The sequence below is a fragment of the Corvus kubaryi genome, unplaced genomic scaffold, assembly GCF_017639235.1.
Source record: "Corvus kubaryi isolate FWS band 111438036 unplaced genomic scaffold, C.kubaryi_AGA036_p1.0 37391, whole genome shotgun sequence".
In the NCBI taxonomy this organism is placed as follows: domain Eukaryota; kingdom Metazoa; phylum Chordata; class Aves; order Passeriformes; family Corvidae; genus Corvus; species Corvus kubaryi.
The window spans coordinates 5,742,014-5,768,220 of NW_024581130.1; the positions used below are offsets into that span (position 1 = coordinate 5,742,014).

The 26,207-nt window shown below is 36.1% G+C and overlaps 1 protein-coding gene across 3 annotated transcripts in view; it reads left to right on the forward strand.

Moving 5' to 3' along the window:
- CADM2 (cell adhesion molecule 2) overlaps window positions 1–26,207 on the forward strand; it is a 591,021-nt gene that overhangs the window by 361,835 nt on the left and 202,979 nt on the right. For 2 of the 3 annotated variants that reach the window (XM_042037859.1, XM_042037861.1), the window contains exon 2: window positions 19,814–19,840. The exons of the other annotated variant lie outside the window; for it this stretch is intronic. In XM_042037859.1, coding sequence (XP_041893793.1) covers window positions 19,814–19,840 — 27 coding nt within the window. The remainder of the gene's footprint in view (window positions 1–19,813; window positions 19,841–26,207) is intronic. 3 annotated transcript variants of the gene reach the window in all.

Consider the following 26,207-nt stretch of genomic DNA (forward strand, 5'->3'; position numbering starts at 1 on the left):
ATGTACCCAATATATCATTTGTTAATAAAACACCCAAACTGAAGTTGAGAAGTGGAGAGTTGAAGATGAGCTCATTGCATGTAAAATGGAGTGTCTCCAAGAAACTGAGATTCTTGAGTTCCTCTGGCACCCTGTTCCCAGTGTTCAATTACCCTCATGGGGAAAGTTTTCCATCTGCTGCAAGAAGAGCCCATGATAATGACATTTTCTGAGGTGAGGATTGCCTGGAGTACCCAGCTCCTCTCTCACCCAAGGATTCCATGATAGCACATGTGTAAAATTTATTAAAGAGAACCAGCTGGCAGTGATGGTCCCAATGTTCTCAGCCGGTGAGCAACTTCCTAGCCCTGGGTGTTACTGTGCCAGGCTTGAAGCTGGCACGTCCACAGTCACACTTAGTGCAAAAGAGAAATAATGCTTAGATTTTAAAAAGGGTTATAAAACTCAGGTAAAGATTAATGGATGACAGTGTTTTCTGTCATCCACAGCCTGGATATTTTAGCACACTCTTCTGACTGCACACTGATTATATTTTTACAGCTCTCACAGCCTTTGGAACAGCAAGAGTGAAAACTCTGAGCTGTTCTTTATCACTTTACTGATCCAAATTTATTTCCTGTTCCTTATTTTTCATTAATGGTACATTCATGTTACTTTTTTCCATGTCTACAAGCTGATTTAATAAAAGATTTTTCCTCTACCTGCAAAGTGGAGGATGTTCCTCTTGCATTGTAACAGGAATTTAATCAGTCACAGAATAGTTTAAGTTGGGATAGACCGCAGGAGTCATCTGGTCTAACTCCTGGTCGAAACACTTTCAGTCGTGCAGCTGTTGTCACAGATACATGGAACTAGACACTAAAAATGTCTGTATGTTTTCATTCTACATTTGAAATAAAAATAATTTATAATCCCTGGAATTAAATGAAATAATCAGCTGCTGTATCAGAAAATGCTTTGACCAAGCTCCTGAATTTCAGTCAGGTGAATGGAGTGAACAAAGCTCTGAATCTGACTATCTGCTGAAAACTGTCTTCTGTAATCATAGATTTGTTAATAATTCTGGAGGTCACTCTTAAGCCCAAATGGATAGGATAAGTATTAGTGTGTTAGAACTAAATCTATCATTATTGCTTTCAGCTATAAGAAGGAGGTGGGATTTTTAATTTTTTATTGTTGTTAGCTAACTGGTTCTAATTTATGAGTGAAAAACGGAAGGAACTTTTTCAGAAAAGCTCTTGTTTTCATTTTCTATTTTTTCCTGTTTCTGTAGTTGAGTTGAAAACTCCTCAGGAAGAAGGTGAGTTCCTGTGTTTTTGGTATGGTTTGGGGTTTGTTTTTTTGGGTTTTTTTTCTGAGTTTTTTACTAGATGAGCTCTGAATACAGATATAACTTATAGAGTACAGAAACTGCAGACAGAGTAACTCAGGCACATTATGCTGATGTGGCTGCAGATGGCAACTTCTGAAAGCCTTGTGGGCATGGGAGAATATTGAATCTAACTTGAAATGCATTTACTCAGGCCCTTGTTATAGGGGTTCTGCAACCTGTTTGTAGTCAGTGGTGCTGCTGTCACTTGTTTGTGAGAGCAGACAGTGCCAGAGGTTGGGGAAGCACATGGCCTTGCTCTCAGAGTGAGCAGCTTTCTCCTGACTGCTGTGTGCAGTAATTGGAAAAAACCAGCAATGTGCCCATTCTGAGCAGCCTCCCTGACAAATTCCAGTGGCATCTCAGGAGTCAGGGATTTTCAGCTTTGACTCCTTAATGATGAATGTCTTACCAGTGGTGATGAGGGAAGAATCAATAATGCAGCCACCTGGGTTTCAGGTGTGAGTCAGCTGCCAGTGGGGTGCAGTTCTTTGCAGGCTGTCCTTGGAATTACTGCATTGCCAAGTATGAAAAATTCTTATCAGGAAGTTTGATATGGACTTTACCTACTTTATTGGCTCCTTGTTGTTTCATTCATAATTTCCTTTAGGAGTGGTGTTTGGCATTTTTGGGAATATGTACTTCTAGGGCTTAGTGGTTTCAAGCAATATTGTTAAACTGCTTTTCCTATTTTAATTTTGGTGTGTATATACATGAAAATAGGTGCCTAAAAGTTTTGGATAAAACTCTGAAGTTCTCAAGTTGTTTATAACTAAGTAAAAGATGCTAATAACTTTGTGGGTTTTTCTTGTCTTTGTAATAGACTTACTGTGAAGTAGTTTTTTTCTGCTAAATACAATGAATTGTGAAATTTTGTATGATTTTATTACTTTCTACATCTGTATTCTTCCTTCTGCTTTTCCTCCTTTTTACTGTTTTTGCTGGATAAATGCCTCTTATTCATGTTTTCTAAATATTTAGTTTATTGAAGTCTTTTAGCACAGAGGAAGATGTAGAAATATTACAGCAGGAAATAATGCATACATGTTATGCTGCCTGTGACCAATGATATTTTAAAAAATGGAAACACAGACACTTCCATACTGAGTCAATCCATGGATTTCTGTAGTCTCATATGCTTCCCGTGGCAGTTGCCAACGGGTTACAAGGTGGCCAAATAACATAGCTCACCTAAGAGTTTACATTTATGGGATGAAGAAAATTCTATTAGTAATAGTTCATGCTGGACTTGGGGCAGAGGGATTCTATTTTATACCCTGAAGCATGAGACTTAATTACTCTTACAATCATTGTCTTTGCTTACAAAGCTGCCACTGTTTATCATCAGAAAATTATCCAACCCTTTTAAAAAAGCAGCTTTAATATTTGTCTCAATGAACTTTCACAGCAGTTAACTCCATAAATTAATTAAACACTGCCTTGGAAATTGGCTCCTTTTTGCAGTTGAAAGTTTAGCATGATTTCATAGAAGCAGATTTTTCACACTCAGGGAATAAAGTTCAAAAGAAATTGGATAGTTTAACTATGCACTTCATTATTTTATTATACGTTTTTCCCAGTTGATAAATTAATTGACAAATTACATGCAGTAACTGGGCTTCATCCTCCCGTACCCCCCCCCCCCCAGCCCCTCACCTTTTTTTTGGACCATTTCAGTCCAAAATTAAATATGCAAAAAGTCTGTAAATTGTAGTAATCTTGTGACTGGTCTTAAGCTGCTGTATTACTGATACCATATTTATAATCTGTCAAAAGTATGTTCTTCTAAAGCTAAAATTTGATAGTTAACCTTCAATCAAATTCAGCAAATTCACTGAGTTAATTAACATCATCTTAAACATCTCCTGTTTGCAGATGCCGAAAGTTTCAAGTTGTGTGCTATTTTCGTTTGTTTTTCTCATGTTAGTATCAATTTGTATTTATGAGACACGGTGTAGATTATATCTGATAGCTATTCAGTGTTCCTGATATTAACTGTAATGCATGGTATAAAATATTTTTCAGATTAAAGATGTGAGGAGAGGTTAGTATGGGTTTTTGTGAGAATACAGTACATCGCAGCTATGGTTAAGTACAATGAAGGAATTTAGGTGCTGATTAAATCCACAAAGAGGACTGAAGCCACAACAGAAATTGGTTTTGGCTGCATCAGTTCTTTCATTAAACTCTCCACGTAGTTTGAAATGACTGGCATAAAAGGGGAGGGGGAGTCACAAGTGCTTGGGGGTTGGACAGAGGAAAGGAACGTTCACTCAGATTTATGGTCACTGAATTCAGAATGGCCCCAGTATAAAAAGGCTTAATGTTAAAAAAATGTATGATGTCAAGATGATTATCTTCTGCTATTTAATTCTCCTTATTATTATTATACCTTTATGTCTTTAATGTCTTCTCCAGTGCTTTGAGCTTCATGTTTTTAAATTACCTGGGATTATTGTTAATATAGCTTTTCATGGAATTTTGATGACTGTGCACTCAGCATGCTGCTAAGCTTGAAGAGGACCTTCATCTGTCTTTCTTACATATAATTAAATATGTATAAAAGACCCTGTGTTCCTCCACAGCAGGTGCTTTAACCCTTCCAAAAATCTCATAACAAAGAGTTTTCTACACTTGAATGAGCTATGCAGCTTTTAGAGATTGAATTCCTTGATAAAACTACATGCCACTTCTCAATAACTACATCCCTGAATTTTACGGTGGAAGTATGAAATGGCGTGTGGCATTTTTGGGAGTAAAATCATGGCATTGACAGCCAGTGATCGCCTTCCTGGAGGTTCCCTTTTAGCTGAGCTGGTTTCCAGCATAAGTGATGTGAGCAGCAGCTCAACCATGTGTGATACCTGTCAAGAGACAGACAATCTTATGGCTGCTTGCTCAGTTTCTTAGAGGTTCCATTTCATTGTTTTTCTTCTATCACCTTTGTGAGGTGGCTGTTTGCTGTGACAGTGTTGGTGGTATATTGATTCCCAGACCTTACTGTGTGAGTCATCACTTTGTCTGGCTTGCAAGTCTTTGAAGAAGTTGGGTTTATTTGCCATGAATATTCTCTCTGATAACATTTCTCGGTTAATTTGTTTTATCAGTAGTCTGTAATGTACAATAATCATCCATCTTGGCCGCTAAGTATATAATAATATGTGCATGTGACTACTGATAATTGCAGCATTACAGGATGCTGAAAAATGCAATTTCACCTAGCCAAGGTTGATATCAGATTATATGGGTTACTCTAGGGCTATTTCTTTTTTTCCATTAATTTTTCCTAAATCACTGTTATTTTTCTTTCAGTAATCTAATGGTATAATTATTGCTTGATTCATAGTTTACTAAAGTCAATAGAAATATCCCTGTCATATTCAGTGGGTATTAGACTTTTTTAGCCTGCATTTGCTTCTTACATGCATACTTTTTGTTAAAATACTTTCTCATTTGTTCATGCTGCACAGGCCAATTTTTTTTTTTTTCCTTGTTACCCTTTCTCTTTGAACGTCAGATTACAGTTCTGATTGAAAAACCTATAAAGTCAATTAAAGACTGGTTGTTTTCTTTTGCTTAGAGGACAAAACAAAAAGTAACAGAAAACTTCCATCATTAAAGGAAACAAAATGCTAGACTCATAGAAGGAAAACATATGTTGACTAAAAATAGTAGTTTTCAACAAATTAATGTATATATTCATATGATTTATTGTAGAGGGATTTGTTCATTGCCTCCAACAAATTCTCTGATCAACTCTCATTGAGATGTACTTTATTGGTATGTTACATATTTCAGCTTATGTAGAGGAATTCTTGGTAGTGGAAGTATCTCTGGAATTGTTTGCCATATGATGAAATACGGAAGGTCGTGCAATGTTGCCTCTGTGCAAATGATATTTCTGTTCCTAGTTACTGTATTAGAAACTCAGAATAAAAAAATACTGAGTCTGATACAGATTTAGCACTTCCATGTTTGCCATAAGTTGTCCTAGAGCCCAAATATTTATACTTGTGTTACTTTCTGGTTGACAGCTTCTCACAAAACTGATACCGGCATTTTATCTTGAGTGACATTTTTTTTGTCGGCATTCTTTTTGTTTCTTTGGAGGGAATCTAATTTGAACTTGCAGTTTTAAACAATATTCAGCTTAGAGTACTTGTTTCTCAGTGTTGCTTGGTAGACAATATGCTGACTGTAGAAGCTGTTTTGTTTTTCTTCTTGAAACTATTGTTATGAACTGAAACTTGTCAAAATAATGGTTAACCAAAGAAAATACCATGGTAATTTCTCTCTTTTGTATGTATACTTCAGTTGTGGGTTAAAGGAGACAGAGAAGGAAGGTGGAATAAAATAGTCTTCAGCTAACGTTTGTGTAGGTTTCAGAAATTGTACTTCGAAGCATCTTTTTTTCCATGTTACTCTTTTTATCCTGGAGCTACTTTTTTCCTTACTGGGAATCAGTACTAAAATATATGAGAATGCATTTCACTGTTAACGTGCTGCCTGGCAGTTTAACCAGGTATTTATGTGGTTCTCCAGGGAGGCTTTGCAATCACCTGGTTCTGGCATGAGTGAGCTGACAGCAGAACCAAAGGTGGGTATTTTCAAGATTGCTTGGATACTGCCACAGAGCACTGTGGTTGCTGCAGCGTAGGTCAGGCTTCACAGTGAAATGAGGGAGAAATTAGAAATATTTATCTTTCATGTGTTAACAGGCAGGGTGTCAAGGTGCTGTGTCTGTCTTGATCCATTCCCTGACTTCAGAACAACATCATCAAACTTGGTTTAGGTATTTAGTTTTCGTCAGTCAGTTCTTAGGCAGACCTGCTGCACGTATTCAGAACACCAGTGGTTCACCTTATTATAATTATTATTTGCCTGTTTTCAGAACATCACTTATGAGTTGTACTAAGGTGATCGTCAAAAACTAAACTGGATATACAAAATAATATTTCCAAAAGTATAATTTTAGCTGCAAAGATTCCTGGTTAACTAGAAAGATATAAGGCTGGGATTTGCCTGAATGACACAGTCTTACTCTCCTCCTTTAAAAAGCAAGCAAAACAAGTAATCAAAAGTTTAAACAGTTAATTTCTGTTGTATGCAGAACAAGTTATGGCACTACAGTATTTGCTTTGTCTTTTTTACTGTTACATGTACAATTTGATCACGTGCTTCACAAAGTTCAGTTTTATAGCACTGTTAATAAATTATTCAGTTATTCATACTAAACTTGCAGACACTATTTTTGCCTTGCCAGTCGGAATGGCTGTAATCATTTGATAATCTGATTGTGCTCTTTCCGTGCTTTCCCAATTGTAATCATGTGCTTAAGTTATAAAATAATAAAAACAAGAAGAGAATTTGCTGAAGGAAGTCCTAATGAATATGAATAGAAATATCAGAAGGTAGCACCTTTTCTGGTGCTAAAGCATTTTTTTCATTCAAATGATATATGGATCTTGTAACAGGACAGCATTCTTTTTATTTTAAAAGTGATGAAGGGAATTGGAAAGTTAGCTTTTGCCATGGTAAAAGCATAACAAAACATCTCTGAAACACAACTGGACAAAATAATGTTCTAAAAGTTCATTTTTTGACACTCTTGGAGCTCATCAATCCAAAGTATTGTTTTCCTTTATTTAAATAATTCTAACATACAGGTTCTTTGCCACTGTTTAGTTGTAAATCTAATAATATGATTGAAATTGCTCGATAATCTGTCTCAAGCTTTTCTTCATTTCTGATTCATTGTGTCTATTATTAAACCCAGCTGTTGATGTTTTTGAACAAACTGATTTCTGAATTAACTCTGCATTGTGTTCTATAATAATGCCACTTCTGAATTATCATGGGCTGCTCCCAATTTACTTTTAGATAATTAAAGGCTGTCTTTATTTCTATCCAAGTTGCCTGTTTTATTTCCCAGAACACAAGGATGTGATTTCATTCATGCTGCTCTAGGGGGTCTGAAGTTGATAATCATTTTTCTACATCTGCCCTCATCAGTGTCATCTTCCAATATCTGATGCTCCAGCATTTTTCCTTGGCTTTACTCATTAGCATTCACAGAGTTGGTGTTATGTTGTGCTAGTCTGCCACAAGCCATTCCCTATTGTTTTCCTGAGAACTCTGTAGAGGAGCTGTGGAGTAGTCTTATTCCTAGAGTACATTCCTCTTTTTTTTATTACCTTTTGTTCACATAAACTCTTCTTTTCCTTTCAAAATTAGTGATAACTTAAAGTCATGCATTACCTAAATATTTAAATAGATTTTGTATGAATTAATTTGAGCATCACTGGTTTCTTTGTAGTGTGTCCCATGTATGGTGCATATACTAATTACTAAATTAAATTTAAAGACTTTAAAATCAAGACCTCAATATTATATATTTTGGATAACTGATTCATATGCTTCTCATCTCTGCAAATAAAAATAATATCTTTTTCTTGCTTTAAAAAAAAAATCAGTTAAGCTAGCCAAACACAAAAAAACTCCAACGAAGATGGACTTCAAATAAAAATACTGACCTGTGACATGTTTCAGTGGGAGGTCATACATAATATTTAACTTCCTTCTTCCATCAAAGCATGTCATTGCTAAATGCAATAGGAAGACTCTCTCACAAAAATTTAAAAAAGAAAAAAAAAGGAAAAAGTAAAGGATTACAGTAAACCCCCATGACAATTTAAAAGAATTATCTTGTTTATCCCCACTAAGGTTCACTTTAGGACATTCTATGCTCTTAATAGTCTTTTTAAAATTAGTGCTGACCTCAATTTCTGAGAGTTGTATATATTTCTCCTTGGCAAGAGCAAGAATTTTAATCTGATCCTGCAGCTTTTTCCCTTGATGACGTAAAATTCTTCTCCATTTGCTAATTGAGATCTTTGTGGACTTGTTTCTTCCATTTATTATTCTTTCGAGGGATTCTTGTGGTTCTTTTCAGTGTAGTAGTAAACCTGAGCAATGGACCTGGCCAACAGTGATCCTCACTTTACTAATCAATAGGATTAATGAAACAGGGTGTGAATTTGGTGTCCGAGGTGTACCTATTTGCTTAAAAATGTAGTGGCAAGATCTTTCATGTTAGTGTTGTTTTCACAGAGCAACTGCTTTTACCTACTTGATTTTAAAGGTTGGGCTCGATGATCTCAGAGGTCTTTTCCCACCTAAATGGTTCTGGGATTTCACTTAGCTCTGTATGAGTAGATTAAACCTTTGCACTACTTGCCAGTGGGTTTTCTGTTTACTTCCTTGCTTTCTTTGTAAGACTTTCCTCTATTATCCCTCAAGAGGCAGCACTGTTAGGATGCTGTGTAAAATTTTCAGGCAAGTGCTGAGGCCCGCTTAACAAAAACATGTGTCTTATTTATGATGCGTCAAATTACTGTTCTGAGAGTAGACCTTTTAGGTTGCATTCAGCCTTTAATTTGACTGAATTTAAATAGCATAAAACGCCTTTTAGTTGGAACTTGGCTTGCATATTACATCTCTCATTTCAATGAAAAACATTCAGATGCAAATACGGTTTGTTTGGACTGAGTACAAATGCCACTATCATGACTGATGAAGGCTTTTGATCACACATCTACAAACTGAAACCTTAAAAAGGAAGAGGCTATTTGGACTGGCATCTGCAGTGCCATGAATTATTTAGTTCCCATTATTCATAAATCTCTTTGAAGAGAAGGCGTATGAGGTTTTTAAGGCGGAGTAGTCATAGTTGTATTGCCAGTTTCTATTTATGCTGTGACTGCATGTGCAAACTTCTTCTAAACTGCAAGGATTGTGCTGAATGGGAAAGAGTTGTGTGGATGAAATGATCAGGAATGGCCCTGAAAGGCTTCTTTGGTTTCCTGGGATAAGAATGGGGATGTTCTGTTGTTACCGTCTTCTTTAGTGGGCTCCAAGAGGTGTGCAAGGTAAGAACACGTCTACACAGTTTGGTGAGCTATCCATTTAGTTGCTAAGGACTTGGTTGACTCTTGCAAGGCATGTGTTTACAGCTGGAGTTTGTGCTGTGCTCATTCACTGAACTTCAAGTGTCTTTGGGCTGTGCACTGACAGCCAGGCAAAAGTAGCAACACCACCGTCCTCTTTGCGTGATTTCGCACAGTATCTTTTATTGAGCAATGTCTGTGTTAGTAATGCGTGGTATTCCAAAATATTTCCTCCCTTTCCAGTGGTGATCGAAGCTAAACACTGTATATAAACACTATTCTGCTCTAAAGGGAGTCTGAGGACTTGTTTAGCTCAGTGTAATTGTGTAATAATGTTGTCTAGAAGATGCACACTGGAAGAGATGTCAAGGGACAAGTTAGAAATACCCAATAGTGACTTGTTTATTTGCCTTGCAGACTAGTTTGGTGTCTGGGAGAGTGAGGGGTAAGGGTGTGGGTGTGTGCCTGTTTTTGGGATTTGTTTGTTTGCTTTTCAGTAGGATTTCGGATTGCATTATTGAGGAATACCTTGAGTAATGATTTGTCTGGCATGTGTCCTTCCAGGGCATTATAGAGCTCACATTGTGAGTCAAAGTACTGTGAAGACTCAACATGCAGCTGCTGTACAGTTCAGAAAAGTACAGGATTCACAAATCATTTCTTTACCATAACACATTCATCATTGTAGGCATAGTAAGAATAGTTTCATTCCTAAGTCTTAATTAAGAGGATTACCCGAAGAATCACATCATTTTCTGTAAATAATCGTTCTGACTATACTGAGTCTTTAATTTCTTGAAATGATTTTTTTTTATATTATTCAAAAGTTTCTTGAAAGTATTCCATCTTGTCATCTTTCCATATTGTAGTTTTTCATTTTCAATTGACTATACAATTGACTGGGTTTTTTTAAATTTTTCTTGCTGACTTTGAAGAACTGGTATTTTTGGTCATCTATAATTTTCAATTCATCTTATTATATGAACTTGCTCCCTGTCCTAGACTCAGTTTTTAAAGATCCTGTGCTACATACAAGCCACAATCCTTCAGTCTTTTCTTTTTCATTTCCCAAAGCAGCAGAACTTGTAGAATGCTGTTTTTCTCCCTTCATTTGTTTCTAGCAGTCATTCAGAAGCTCATGTTTGGTGCTGCATCTACAGTGGTCCATGGACCATTTTTTGATGTGTCTGTGTGCCAGCTACTTGTGCTGACTACACTTTCATCATGAGTACACACCCTGCTAAAGATGTTCTCTAATAAGTCCTTATTTTGATGGCTCTCAGGCAAAACTGAGCTCTTCATTGAATGTGTCTGGTCTGGTTTTGAGCTATGGCCAATGTGTACATCTGCTGTAAACCCAGATCAGTTCTTAAATGATTCTTGCCTACAAACAGTTTCAGAACAGTGGCAGTATAAGTCAAGGAGAAATAGAAGTGTGTTTAATGCTCAGATCGAATCAAAGTGGGGCTTATGTCAATATTAAAACTATAATATTTGGAATAATGATAGCTTTTTTGAAACTTTCGTTTGTAAGCTCTTTAAACAGTGTTTGAAGTTCTGAATTTAATATTTCTTTTTTATTTTTCTGTTTGAAAAACACAATGGCTGTTTTATGAGTTTTCATATTCTGAATATCCAGGTATATGCTTGTAGATTCTGGTATTCATTCCCCCAGCTCATTTTAATGATTGTCTTGTGTTTCTTTATACAAGAAGAGAGTAGGTGTGGGGTTGAAGTCTTAAATCTCGGATTGTGAATTGCTAAAATTTGTGAGTTTTCAGCTGTATTTCTCCTAACTGTGGGAAACTTGTAGAATATCTGACAGTATTAGTTTGGATATTCAACACAAGTATACATATATATTTAAAACTTTAGCATAAGACTAGAACTGTATACAAGAAATGAAATGGTGTTGGTTTTCTTTTGTTTGGGTTTTTTTTTTATGAGTAGTTGATTGCTAAGTTAATGCATATAGTCAGGTGAAATTTCAGATATGTGATGTAAAATGGTGTAAGGTTAAAAAGATAAATAGCAAGGATGAAATTTATCTCTGGAACGTGCATTCCTATAAAAATAATTCCTTATTTACATGTCTCACCCAAGCTACAAAAGTAAGTCTTGCCAAAGCAGCTTTTTACCTTAACAGCACTAGCAGGCATCACATTTGGTATTGGCTGACAAAATGGAGTGGGGCTGAGTCTTTTCTGTTTCCAGAACTGGAGTCCTGTGTTGTAAAGCCATGTACAGAGAAAAAGATAGTAGTTAGCCTTATTTTTAGGCATGGTTATGAGTAGCAGATGATAAATTGCAGTCAAATATTTGGACATTGGGTATGGCATGCATTCTTAATGGGGTTCTTTTACAGTTTGTCTGTGTTTGTTGAACTGTTAAAAAAAAGTAGAAAAAAACAACAGTAAAACACATTAAAAAATGCAAGAGGTTGTTTTGTTTGTTTGTTTTGAGGATTTTTTTAAATTAATGTTACTTCACTAATAGCATTATGATAGAGTTGACAGATTCACCTTATGTTCCCCATTATCCAAACTGGAATAGATGCTATAAATAAATCATATAGAATTCAATCTTTATTTGTGCCATGCTTCTGAGGATAAATGACAAAGTGTATGTTTGAAATGGAGTCATTTGACTGTGGTTAATACTGTTTTGGTGTAAGGGTTGGTTTTTTTGGGTTTTTTTTGTATTTAGGGGTCTTTAAAAAATACCATGTTTGGTTTGCTAATAAATCTGAAATTCCAGTTCTTCAGTCATAGAAGTGCTTAGATTGAGGTCACAGATGTCCATTTAAACCTAAGAAAATCTCAGTTGCTCTGCACTGAGTTTATGATGGTATTTTTTAACCAGTCTTATCACTTACCTAAGTTTGTCTCTTAGTATCTGGAAAAGTCTAAATTGAAAATATTTGGGGAATAAAAAAATCTTATTTTTCTATTTTAGGTTTTTGTCTGCCCTTTAAGACGTGCTTGTTTCCACATGCTTCAAGCATTGCCCCAGTGGCCCCGAATGCATAGATTAACCTTGTTAAGAAAGCATTTCATACAGATGATCTGTATGGTTGTGATGTAATACTTCTTATACAGAGATACCAAGGGCTATACTCAAAAAAAAAAAAAAAAGAAAAGGGAAAGTAACCATGCAAAAACCACCAGCTGCCTTTTCAAAACCATCTTAGAGCTTCCAGTAGATGATTTAGTTATAAGCAGAGGTAACATAAGGATAACCCCAGCTGTTTGTCTGCCTGCATAGCTCCTTGCTCTGGATTATATGTTTTGTTGGAGTTGGTTTTTTGTTTTTTTGGTTTTTTGGGGTTTTTTTGTTTGTTTTTTTGTTAGTTAGTTGGTTTATTTGTTTTGGTTTTTGGTGTTGTTTTGGTTGGGGTTTTCGTTTGTTTGTTTTTTGGTTTTGTTGTTGTTTGGTTGGGGTTTTTTTAATTTCATTTCATGAAGGTTGCATTGGAGCTTATTTTCAAATACAAGAACCCTTAAACTTTTGTGGGTTATCAGACCTGTGGACTGTGACTAGAAAGGAATGCATATAGGCATAGTAGACCCAGGAAGTTTCTATTTGTAATAATGTAGGTTAGCATCTACTTGATCAAAAAACAAACCTACAATGATACATGAATGTCACAGGTTTCTCTTGGGTTGAGCAAAAATGAACAAGGCACAGTTTGAGGTATTTTGCATGTATTGATCTGCAGATATGAAAAGAAGCAAAAGCTCACTGCTTACAGCTGCTTGTGCCCAACCACAGTTACCTGATGACAATTTGTTTGCTAAGTGTTTCCAAAGAGGATCTTTTTCTTTCTCTTTATTCTGGAGACCTGACAAAAACACAGAAGCTGGGCGAGTTTGTGTGTATGCATGTCCTGTATGACTAACAATTTTGATAGCTTTTTTGAGGGGATGAATATATATCAAAGCTTTTCAAATATTTAAGTTTTGAAATAACAGTGAGAGAGATCTGAGAGCAAAACTGAGGACTTGTATCTCTGCCTGACACTACCCTGCTTACAGCCTTGTGGAGTGCTTAATTCTACTACTCCAGAGTTGTCTTTATACATACTTCTTAAACATTCTGTTACCTTGGTAAAATGAAATATAAAAATTGTGTTTACTCTTCTTCATTAACTAAATTATTGATATGGAAGTGAAATTTCTGTGATGTTTTATGGAAACCCGGCTTATGATAAAATTGCTAAGTTGCAACTTGCATTGCATGTAGAAGTTACGTGTCCAGCTGTATTAAAACATGCATAAAGTTGGCATTTTGGGACAGGCAAATAGTCTTATCTCAGTGCTTTTAGGAGGAGCCTTTAGGGCATGATTATATTTATCGTCTCTTTTCATTATACAGTAATATACTGTGTTATGTGTTTCCAGCTGCTAATGTGAATCAGCTACAGCTGGAATCCTGAACTCTAGTTATGTTTAGATTGTAAGATGCTTCTGCTGATCTCCATCATGCCAGTCATAATGAGTGTTGAGAACAAAATTACTATATTTATACACTAATTTTCAGAAAGAAAATGGAGCTGTGTGTTTTTCAGTATTTTGTGATTAGTATTGCATAATAAATGTTATTGCATGTGATAATCTAGTCACAGTTTTAAAACTGAGGAAGGCAATAAAGTGCAAGTTGGAAAACTCACATTGATAAAGTTTAGATTATTTTTAAGCACTGAAGAGAAATAATAAATCTTCAGGTTTGTGAAGAGTTACATTAAAGAAGTATATATTCTGTAATTTGAACTCCTGGAAGGTATGAGAAGGGTGAAGGAATTGCACCAGTGTCCTACATATGATGGTTAAGTTATATACCAGCAAAACAATTTACCCCCGAGAGGGACAACTGTGCACTGAAAGAGGTGACCTGGAGAGATTTTGAAGTCCCCATCACCAAAGGTTTTAACTATATATTAGGCAATCTGTTAGGAGGGGTCTAAAGATAACTCACGATGCTTCAAACTCACAGGATGCAGTAGCTGACATTCTCATAACCCTTCCAATTTGCATTTTTTTCCCTTTTTCAATCGTATCTTCAGGACTATTTTATGTTTCTGAGGGAAATTACCCAGTGTCATTTTAGGAACTTGTGTTGTAGACAGAGTGATGCAGAGATAGAACACATAATAAATAAAATAAAAGCAGGTCACGTGTTTGAATTCCATTTGGTTACATATACATGACTGCACAGATTTTTAGTGGTTATATAAATAAAGAGAGGAAGGCTTTTCTAGGAATATAGGGATTCTCATTATATCTGCAAATGCCACTATCTGATATTTTAGGAATCTCCTTGAGAAGAGTGTGCAGAACTTATGTATAGAAATAATATTCACTATAAAATGCAAAAGCATAGTAGTCAAGGCAATCAAGTGAAAGATCAGAAAGTCAGAAGTAAACAAATGTATCTATGCCAGTGTATCTAGGGTTTTTTTTTTAAACTAGATCCCAAGCTAAAAGAACTCCCAAGATGTCGTGTTTCTGTGTCATCTGTTGGTCACTCTTCAAGTCTAAGCAGCAATGTCTTCCCGAATTCAGGAGACTCAAATTCCCATCATGAATTTCAGGTGATGGTGGTGGTTTGTTTCTCCTTCAGTGGCTTTTGGAAAAGGCTGGTTTTGAAAAGGAGGGTGGGAAGGACTCTGCATTGCAGCACATGTGGGTGTCTTTGTTTGAATGGGTCTCTAGTCTGTGAGAGCCTAATAATTTGCATTATTTTCTGGAGGAAATGATCCTGCTAAGGCCTTCTGTCACACAGGGGAGCTTTTCCAGTCAGAGATTCAGAGCTGGCATTTAGGTGACCTAAATGATCAGTGGTAATCCGTCAGTTTATCCAAAGGGAAAAAATGCAGTTGTTGTCATCATCATCATAATCCTAAAATTAAAAAGAAAATTCTAAATTTAGGCAGCGTAAGAATACCTAGGGTTCTTTTAAAAACTGGAAATCTGGATTACATGTTGGATGTGTTGAGGAGCAGAGCTGCATGGTCTTTTTTGTTGTTGTTGGGGTTTGTTTGTTGTTTTTTTCCTTTTATTTTGTGGGGTGGGGTTGTTTTTTTTTTTTCTGCTTCTCTAATCGTTTTTCATAGTCCATGATCATAAGAGATTTAAGGCTGGAGTAAAAATACAGATGAATAAATGAGTTCATCTGACTGATGATGTGTTAATTTTTTATTGAAGATGAGAGGACCTCCAGAATTGCTGGAACTGTAGGTTACTGTGTTTGGGAGAAAAGCAATGAAATGTACTTTATGAATGGGACTTTCATCTTGTTTTTTTATTGAATAGAATATTTAGTCATTATGGCATTTAAATATTATATTGTTTGTTCCTCGATCTGTGATCTTAGTGTATCCAATAGGTGAAATGATAACGAGACTGACCTCAAACCTTTCACTTTCCTTTTTCTTTCCCCTTATTTTTTGAAATAAAAGGTTAGGTTTGCTGGATATCTGGGGGAAATACTTTTTCCCTTTTTTTATTTTTATTGAGTTATTGAGGTAATTGGACGGATGTGGTTTTCTCCAAAGACAAAAGACAAAACTCCAAATCGAATAATAAATCACATATAAGAGAAAAATAAAATAAAAGCTATATCAAATCTGTCTAAAAGTGTCTACAAAATTGAACAGTGTAGAGACGGCTGAGTGTGGAGAAAATATTGAACAACTTGTAGCCACCATTTATCAAAGAATGTAATTTAACCATTGTTGGCATACAAAAAGCAAGAAGTCAGTTGTATCACAGAAAATAAAGCACAATATATTATTGATATTTGAGAGCAAGGGTATATTACGATTTTTGAAATTTGAATCTAGGTTTTTACATTCAGGCAATGATTTTTAAAAAGATTGTTTCAGCAGCACGGCTATGGCAGGATTACTTTTCTGATTTAAAAATGCCCTAAAAACATCAGCTCTGTGAAATTTAGTTGCCACGATGGAGCACCTGGCACAGTTTTCCTCCCCTTTCCGGATCTCTCATAGTGGGACTCCCCTGAGATCACTGACCTTGAGTTGTTGCTGTTCTGTGATCCCCTCACTCACAGACCTTTCCCTGGTGGCCAACCCTTTTATTTTACATATGCTGTGACCTCAAGAGCCTTCAGAAAATATAATACTGTTTAACCTTCTAGAGAACATAGAAGAGATTTATTTCTCAGCCTTACCTAGAAATCTAGTAGCTCTGTCATGCCTTTCAACCTGACTTCTGAAAATATGGTCTTTCTTCCTACTTTGTCTTTCTTCTCTGGTCTTTAAAAATTTTCCTTAAATTCCAAAAAGGTCACTGTTCACACTTTGCTGTAGTATGCCTCCTCTTCCAGAATAATTTTCCTAAGAAAGACAAGACAGAGTGACTAAAGATAAATGCCCTTATAAATGTTCATTTTTTTACAGATATCCCTGAACATAGGGAAATATCAGAAGTCATTTTTCTTTTTTTAAGTTTACTGATTGGCTTCTTACTTTAGACAAAGTATACCAGTCGTATACAGCAAATTCCAGATTTTAGGTTGCATTGTGCCCAAAAATTATTACTGGCCAGTCCTAAACCATTTTATTTGTATTAAGGAAGTTTCAAATCAGTTTCCTGGTATACTAGTATATGCATATACTACTTTGAGGTGAGGTAGACTCACTGCCTTGAAGAGTTTGTTTCTTTTGTCAGCAAGCTAGGAAGTTTAGGTGGGGAAAAATATAATGTATTATGTGAAATGTGGATAAATCATCTGACTTGCTGAAGATTTAAAGCAAAAGTGGATTCTTTGACTGTAATGTTGTTTGTTGGAACCTACAGGTCTTTTGTCACTGACATCAGTGGCATAAAAAGCTGAGTTTTCCCATATCGGGTGCTCCAACCAAGATCTCAGCTTCCCTCTGCTAAATTTCAGTCTTGATGATGCTCATTCGAAACATTTATCTATGCTTGTCTTCTATGGCTGTTCATGTAATAATAATAGGTGGGTAAAATTTTTCAAACATAGTGGATATAGGTTGAAAATTGTCTTCTCTTTACAGAGCGACAAAAAGAGTAAAGAGGGAAGAGGGGAAAATTCTTTCACCTTTGAAAAAATGAAAAACTCACCTCGATCTTAGCAGTGAAAGGGAATTTTCCCTCATGCTAGGTATCAAAAAGATGGAAACAGCTCCAGCTAGTTGCCTTCTGTAGGCAGAATTATATTTTGAAAGACTATTTTCAGCTAATTTGGCTGTTGTGCAGTTTGAACTTTACGAATTGACTTGTAATTGGACCATGCTGTCAATGGGAAAGCTTACAAGTATTGAACATGACATTTTTAAGAAGGTTACTGTCATCTAGTCCTCTATTAGTGGATTTGCAGAGAGTTATAATTGGCCTAACAAGCCTAGTAACCTGTCCTACTTCCAATTATAATGTACAACCTCATTTATATCTTTTCTTTATTTACTGATAGGTAATAATTGTCTGTCTAGTGCACGTGCTTCAAAATAAAGCTGTCTGTCTCATCACAGAATGTGTGGATTGTTTTAATGCACACACATATATGTACCCATACACTTAAATTATATCACATATGCATGTGTGTGTATATGTATTCTGAAGAATTCAAGCACATTATTTTAATATATGTATTTATATATATATACATACACACATGTATCTTTTTATTCTCTTTCATTAAGTACAAAGTCTCCTGTTGCTTTTAAATTTCTGGTGGACAGGGAGATAGTGTTTTCTCCAGACCTTTGTTAAGTTTATGTGATTATTCTGTCTAGAAGTGATAATACATTCATGTAGATGTAATTCTCAGGACTGAAAAAGAAGGGGAAACATGAGAAAATGAACAGGTTGATGAACTCAGTGCATTCATTATCAACTTAGATTTGCATGAAGGAGAAACTGTTCACTTCTTATAAAATTGGAATGGCATCATTAATTTTGTTTACTACACAAGCAATTTTTAGCGTGTGTAAGATTTACGGGCAGTTTGCAGGTGCGTATGTCTTGTTAAACAGCCCTATGGAAAGAGCTCTGCAGAAGCATCTGCACTCATTGTACCTCCTCAAAGCAGAGTCTTTGTGTTGTTTTCTCTGCAAGGAGAATGTTGGCAAGTCACAATGGTGAATCTGGAAGTAAAGGAGGGATCAGTGAAGAAATTTGAAAAAAAAAAAAAAGGCAGCTAGGGAATTGATATTTTGATGCATTCATAAAGTTAAAAGTTTCAGGTTTTCAACAATTTCTTCGTATATAGCAACTTGACCTTCGCTGCTATGAACTCCATGCTTGTCTTAATAAAGACTGACTACCAGACCTTTTTGGTCTGAGACACCAGACCAAAATGGGAAAAAAAAGAAAAAACAAACCAAGCAAACCTTTTAGATAGGAACAAGAGAAGCAAAGACGCCAGAAAAGGATTTGGTCTTTCTCCTTTTTTTCATGTCTTTTGATATCAAGTATAGCTGCCTTTGAATTGTTAATGTAGTTCTTCCTTACAAGGAGGGCCAGCAGAAGAGGAATTGCATATTTTGTTTTTTTTTTCCTGAGGTACCTCTTTTTGTGGAGATGCTCTTAAATGAACGCCTTTTTCAGAGTGCACTTGAGAGTTTAGAGAGGTGTGGATAGCATCTCTTTGTGTAATTTAATTAATTACTTTAACAGAGTTATTCCATTCTAACTTTGGGTTCTGAGTAATACTTTATTTCAACATGATCCCTGAGCCTCAGAAAATGATGATTCTGTTTATTTTGGTGTTAGAATGGTTGTTAGTGAAACATTTTAAGCTCCGGTCTTTGTTTTTGTTACCCTGTTGGGCATGAAGATCTATCAGCATGAGGCTCTATGAATTCAGGATACTCAAGGACGGGTGTAGTGTCTGTCCCTGCTTCTCTGAGTTTGAACACTGGTCACTGTTGGTTAAAATACCATGTATTCCTTTTGGTTTTCATGCTCCATTAGGGTGTAAGAACAATATGAGGATATAGGCTTCAGTGAAGAAAAACAATGATCATATAGGAGATTATAAACCATTGGGGTATCTGCAAATTAACCAATGTCTGTTTGCATCAGCTTCACAGAAGAATGGTGTTTCAAGAAATAGGAGCAAGGGATGACATAAGATTTAGGTACTTCAGAATGTACTTTTGGCAAAGCAAATTGTGCTTTAAGTTTTAGAATTCACTAATGTGTGTGCGTATGTTCTCACCTACTTGTGACTAATGATCCATGGTTTTTCTGCACTCCTCACCATGATTTTTTGAGTGTGTACTCTGGTGTATTTTCTAACTTCTCAACACATGGTTTCTGACAGAATCATAGATCTGAACTCTCTCACACCACAGCATTGTCTCCAGTAAATAGGTCAAATAATCTTAGAAACTGTGTTTGTTAGCTTTGAATCGATAGTGATGAAGTTTCTCTGTGTTCTTACTTGCTCAAACTTCTGTCTAATCTATCTTTGTTCTCTTCTTCTTGTGCAATCTTTTCCTTGCTTCCAGTGGCTGCTACAAAGAACAAAGCTAGAGGTGAGTTTCTGCCTGCACTCTTCAATTTGCATTGCATGGTTCTGCAGCCCACGCATTTTCTCCCAAGGTTGTTTCTGCTTCTCCAAACAAAGAAAAATATCTTTAGGTCCTATGATACGATAGATTAGTTCTTTACAATTTTTTTTTTATTGCATCTGAGTACGTTGTTTATCAATCAGCACTGCTCATGATGTACTTTGTTAATTGCTTTAATTTGGGAAGTTTTTAGGAAAAAGATAAAACTAAGTGCATTCTAGTTAGATTTCTAGGCTTGCATTATAGTAATGTAGGGATATTGATGGCATTTTAATCAAAATGAAGATATTGCATGAAAATGCTCATAAATATGTAAATGTAATTTATATTTTTTATCTCTAGTCATAGTCATAAATATCTGAACAGAGAACAATGAACTCCTAAGTGTCTCCTAAGCATTCCCTGTCTTTTCACACTAGTATAAATGATCATCGCTGTTCCTGATAGCATACCAAGATATAGAAAGGCATACTATGATATCTGCAGAGATTTATGACTTCAGAGCAGCAAGGTGATTGCCACAAATCAGTGTGACAAAGAAGTAAACCTTTCAGAACTAATCATGTAAGGTCAGCAGAGCTGTAAACCATTTCCTGAATTTCAACGAAGCAGTGATGTAGCAAATGTAACCTGAGGGGTGCGTTTTGACTTTCAGATACACATAAATCGATGCATATGTGTTTATATATACACATGCATTTATATGCATGAGTGTATATTTTCATAGAAAATCATGAAAATATGTATTTTAATACCATTTTTGTACTATTTCTGATAGGTAAATTGGAGTTGTCTGATAAACATCAGATTTTAAGGCAAGAAATCTGTGCTGGTTTACACATATTTTGGAAGTTACGATTCACAGTGTTTGCAAAGTTAGTTTCTTTACATTGCTTAGCTTGAGGTTGTAGAACAGCAATAATAATCAAAGAAAACACAGCCAATTTAGGGTGTTTATGTATTAGAATAGTTAAACCAAAAATTAAAATACAGCTCAGGTTTGTATTTTTTTTTTTTTTAAATCCTTGCATGGCTTTTTGTAAGATCTTTTTCTCAGAAACTTTGCATGCATTGGGTGACATGAATGAGGGGAGTGAATAAAGTCAAATTCGTGCATTTGCCTATGCATGCTTTGAAATTTGCTTTACTCCTTTCTGTACTGTAATGTATTCAGCTGTGATGCTGTGTAACAGCGGTCAAGACTTTAAGACCTTCATAATGAATGAAAAATGCCCAAACCAAAACACGTCCACAGAAGTGACTTTTCAGCACCAATAAACAAAATCTCATCAGTATTCAGTGATTACTTGATATGCCCATATATTGCCATTCAAACAGAAACTGCCCTGGAGGCACAGGAATTGTAGGATGAGTCAGAATTACTCGTGGGCCCCACTCATCTGTGAGCATTAACACCCCCTTATTTCAGAAGTGCACATGCATATTGGATGCAGAGCTGAAATTATGTATGTTAAGCTTGGTTTGACACTGTGATCTGTGTTATCTTTGGAGATATCTTGCTCAGCTGCACAGTGCCTTCAAGAAGTCCTCAGCTTTTCCTTTGGAGCTGAACAGCCCAGTGATGAAAGTACCCAATATCCACAAGGAATTCAGCCCTGCAATAGTTCTGTCTTTTACCAAAAGCATAGGACCTATTTTAAAATCTCCTGTGGTGGAAGACATGAAGTAGATGATACCTTACTGCTTTTCTCATTGCTCTATCGAAGCAGTAAAGAAAGGTCTGTTCCTCCTTTTCAAGTCTGACACTTAACTGGCAAACAGTTCTCTAATATGGCACTGAAAACATCAATTCACCACTGAGAATTCTCAGGTGGAGTGTCTCATTTGGCACTTACAATATGCAATCCAGCACTGGTTTATGTCTTTGCTCTTATGTATGGATCTTCATCTTTTCTTTCTGAAAGTTTGGAATTTGTGCTGCCATTTTCAGCAAGGCACAGTTCACCTCACACCTGCCCTAAGATCTGAGAGTTCCAGAGCACATTATTAAGTGATATTCTGTGGGATCACCTGTCTTTTGTTTGTGCATTGTTAGCATGAGGAAACTCCTGCTGGTCTCCACTTCCCTCCTCCTCCTCGTGGGATTGTAAGCTGAACACCAGAGCCTTTCAAACATTGCATTCAATGCCATTTCCTAAAGTATTTTCTCAGGCTTTGTTGAAGACTGCTTGTATTAAGTGCTGTAAAGCAGCTGTTGAACTCTCTACTTTATCCTTGCTTTGTGGCACTTAGAATCAATTTAGGTTGAAAGGTCATCTGGTCGGCAGGTCATTTGGACTGAGCTACCGCGAAAGTAAAACCCACTTAAATCTGTTTGCTCAGAGCCTTCCAGTCAAATTGAAGTATCTCAAGGATTTCATAGCTCCAGGATAGATTTGCACTAGGGTTGCTTGATTTTACCATTGTTTTCTTGTTTAGACTTTTGATTGCCAAGAAGATGCTGCATGAAGTTTTTTGTGGTCTCCAGAGAGGGCAAATACTTGGGTTTTGCATAGAAGGGCAGATCTTCCTTTGGACTACCTTGGGCAGATGCTGCCACAGAATACTCATGGAGAGAATACTTGGGACATTTCCAAGAAGTCTGGTTCAGAAGGATTTAAAAGGGTAGGGGGAAAATGGAACATGAAAATGGTCATTTATGGCAGTTAATTTGATAGAGCAGAAACTGAAGATGCCACCTGAAAATCTCAGACTATCGGGGGGTTTTTTCAGTGCATGTATATTTTAAGGACCATTTCTTAATGCACAAGCTGAGATTTCTTTAACTTGATCTCTGTAAATGAACATTTCCTCTAGCAGAGCACCACATTGAGGACTACATGACCTCTTAAGAAGGGCTATTGGGACAATTCTGGGACAATATTGTTGCAGCTGTCTTCTGGCAGCAGTTAACATTGTTTCCAGACTCAGTGGTCTTATCAGATCTGCTAATGACATGGCATTTTTCAGCCAGCAAGTAGAAGAGAGGGCCAAGCGTCTTCATTCAAATGTAGTTAGTTGAGGAATGGAGTTCTGTGCTCCTCATTTTCACTTTGATATGCATTGTGTCATCTGCTATGAAAAAGTTGTTGCCAGAGCTGTCCCAAACCTCCTGTAGTTAGGCAATTGGCTTTTAACCCTACAAAGTGTAAATTGGAATTTATGATAAATTTGGTTGTGGGGTTTGTTGGTTTTTTGTTTGTTTGATGGCACTTTTTGTTGTTTTTACTTTTTTTTCTTCTGTTGGGAATACTGAGGATGACAATGGCAACTTCTTATAAAGAAAAAAATATAAAGGCCAATGTCTATTGCAGGAGGGGAAAGCAAGCCCTCCAGATGTTATCATCTGCTGGTTGAGAAGTACAACATTCCTTCCTGTTCATAAGACTCCTGTGGCCCACCGATTAGAAATGGTGACATTTCCAAGAAGGTTCCTAAGTCCCCAAGAGGAGACTTTTTGCAGAGGGGAAGATGTGACTTCTTTAATATTGCAGGATTCCTGCTATCCAATCAGTATAAAAATGTGTTGGATTGGTAGCAATTTCTGCCATGCTTCTTTCATTTTAGCTGAGGATGAAGCTCTATTTTCAATTTTTTTCTTAGGGGAAATACCATTTGTATCATAGTGCCACTGCTTCTCATAGCAAAATACTGCTGTAGTACCCACACAATGCTCTATTCTCTCTCAAAAACTGTCATAAAAGCTGTAATTCTGGTGGTTCTAGGGGATGACCTTTTGATGGGAGATACCTTCAAACTCTCTTTCTATTTTAGCATTACCGTTTTAAGTACTGTGAGTGCCTTGAACTCTATCTTACTTGCCTCACAAGCTGGATATAACAGGACTATTTTTTGTAGCCTATTGGATATCCAGGGGATTTTTGAGTTGCTTCTTTTTCCTGTACTGCATCTGTATCCCAACGAAAATCTGTTTATTTTTGAGTACCATGGAAAAACAATTTTTTCTTTCAGTCATTTCTTCTACAAATGCAGAGGTATATTGTTTCTGCCTTACTTTTAAAGGAGGAGACTGCTGCTTCTTCAGAAACAAAAGATTAAATTTAGCTTTAACAATGCTACTTAAGGCATACATCTCAGTGTGTAATATAAATCATCATAGCAGTTGATGCACTGTCTAAAAACATCTTATCCAGGAGGCAAAGATCACTCTGGACTTTATTCACTTGATTTATTTTGTTTGTTCTCATTATGTCAATGAAATTGGTATCAGCTTATTTGAAGCTTAAGTCAGGAGGGATTGTGTGAAGAAATGTTGTACCAATATACTCTGTTATTGCCTGGATAGCTGTGCAATTGCTCATGTTATCTTTTCGTTGGGAATCAGGTTTTTTTTCTCAAGGCTTCACCAGATCTTCTTCATTGGTCGTGTTCTACCCAGCCATCCCTTTGATTTTATTGCAGCATGTGATAAAGTTTATTGTGCATGTTCTACATAAGTGTATTTGTAAATATATAGGTAAAGAATAGGTTTCATGCATTCTATAGTTTTGACTGAAAACCATGCAAACTAGGAGAAATTGTGTTAGCCAGAACTTGTCAACAAAATTGAAGGACCTACAGGGTCTAAACCTACCAGTTTAAGTCTTTTCTTCAGTAGATGTAATTAGCCAAGCATATTTCTCATTCAGAAAATTATCATAGAATCAAGTCAGTAACACAGCAGCTGTCCATGTAAGGAGAAGGATGAAATAAATGTACACCAAGGAGACCCAAACACTATTATTTATCTTATTTGCATTATATTCACACAGTTCTCAGCTATTCAGTTATTGACATCAGTCAGGCATTAGCTTTGCTGTTGTTTCTTTCTTTTTTTATTGAGGAATAGATAACTCAGGGTGTCATCTGCAAAAATGACACTCTGCAACATATTATGGCAAAAATTGTGAACAGGTGGAAGTGTATAGATGTTGAAAGTGTGAATCCAATATAGAGCCTAGGGAAACTCCATAAATCAGTGGTTTGGAAGAACATTTATTTATGGTTATAAGCATTCACCCCTGAGACATGTAGAAATAAAAACCTGTCATATTCCACCTTTACTACAAGGTCATTTTAAAAAGCTTGCCAAGACTGTTGTAGTAGCATAGAGGGATCTGAAGCCCAATTGAAATATTTCAGCTGTTCTAGTGCTATTGAAGTAGAGGAGCTCTTTGTAAAATCTTATGATGTTATTCAAAATACAGTTACAACTTCTAAAGGTAGAATTTTCATATGTTGCTTTAAGGTATTAAAAGCACCTTTAGTATTTATAAGTGATTGTTCTTTCAGAGAGAACAACAAAGCCAGTCTAAGCTTAATAACCATTCCTTTAATGTCTCTTTGGTATTTCTTCCCCTGTAGTTTACTCACTGCTTCCAGTGTATAAAGCCCAAGGTCCAGTGCATTTCTCCAAGGATTAAATCCTGTCCACTGGTTAAACTTGTGAGGCTGAAACATGCGGATTTCAGTTTTCCTCCGTGATTTCTTGTGGACATTAAGGGTCAGAGTTTCCTCATATTCAGCATTTCTGATGAGGAAGAAAATGGTGGCGTAGAACAAAATTTCATGCTTGTCTGTGAAGACGGTCCACAGAGAAACAAAAAAAAAAAAAAACAAAAACAAAGTTATGGAAGTGAAAAGGTTTTGAAAATGATCATGTTAAGAGTGCAGAAGGACTGTGAAGGTTTAAATCTAAAATTGTGTTGGGTTTTGTTGAATTTTTTAATATCCTCTTAAATGACAAAAGTTTGCATTAGATCAAAATACTAGATTATTTCACAGTTTAGTTTTCCATTAGATAACATAAAACATTATAAGTATGTTAGACTGTCAAAAAATCACGCATATATGTTTAAGTATATCATATTTATGCCATTTGTCCAAAGAGATTTGGGAGACAAAGCAGCTGCCTGAGTTCTAGAGTTTTTTAGAAGATTCACAAAATATGTTACTGTCCTTTTTTTTTTTTTTCCTTACAAACTCCAGCTGGTCCTCAGAGGGGAAAAGCTGGAATTGTAATGATAATAATAGTTCTTAACGAAGTTGCTGGCTGGCCTTTACCCTTTGTAATTATACTTGGGAAAAATGTGGCCCTAGCATCTGTAAGATCTTTTAAGTATTGAGGGAGCTGAGATTTTCGCACAATGTTATGTGTACACAGTCCAAATGCTCACCATTGTAGTTCCCACCTCAATCCTTTTGCCATTCAAGGTCCCAAGTCCTGCTAGGACACAGAAAACATGAATCAGCGTTTAATTTTTTAGATAGCAGCACTGGAAGTAGCAGTTTGACAAGCCTATTTTAAATGTATTTTATTATATTTTCCAGA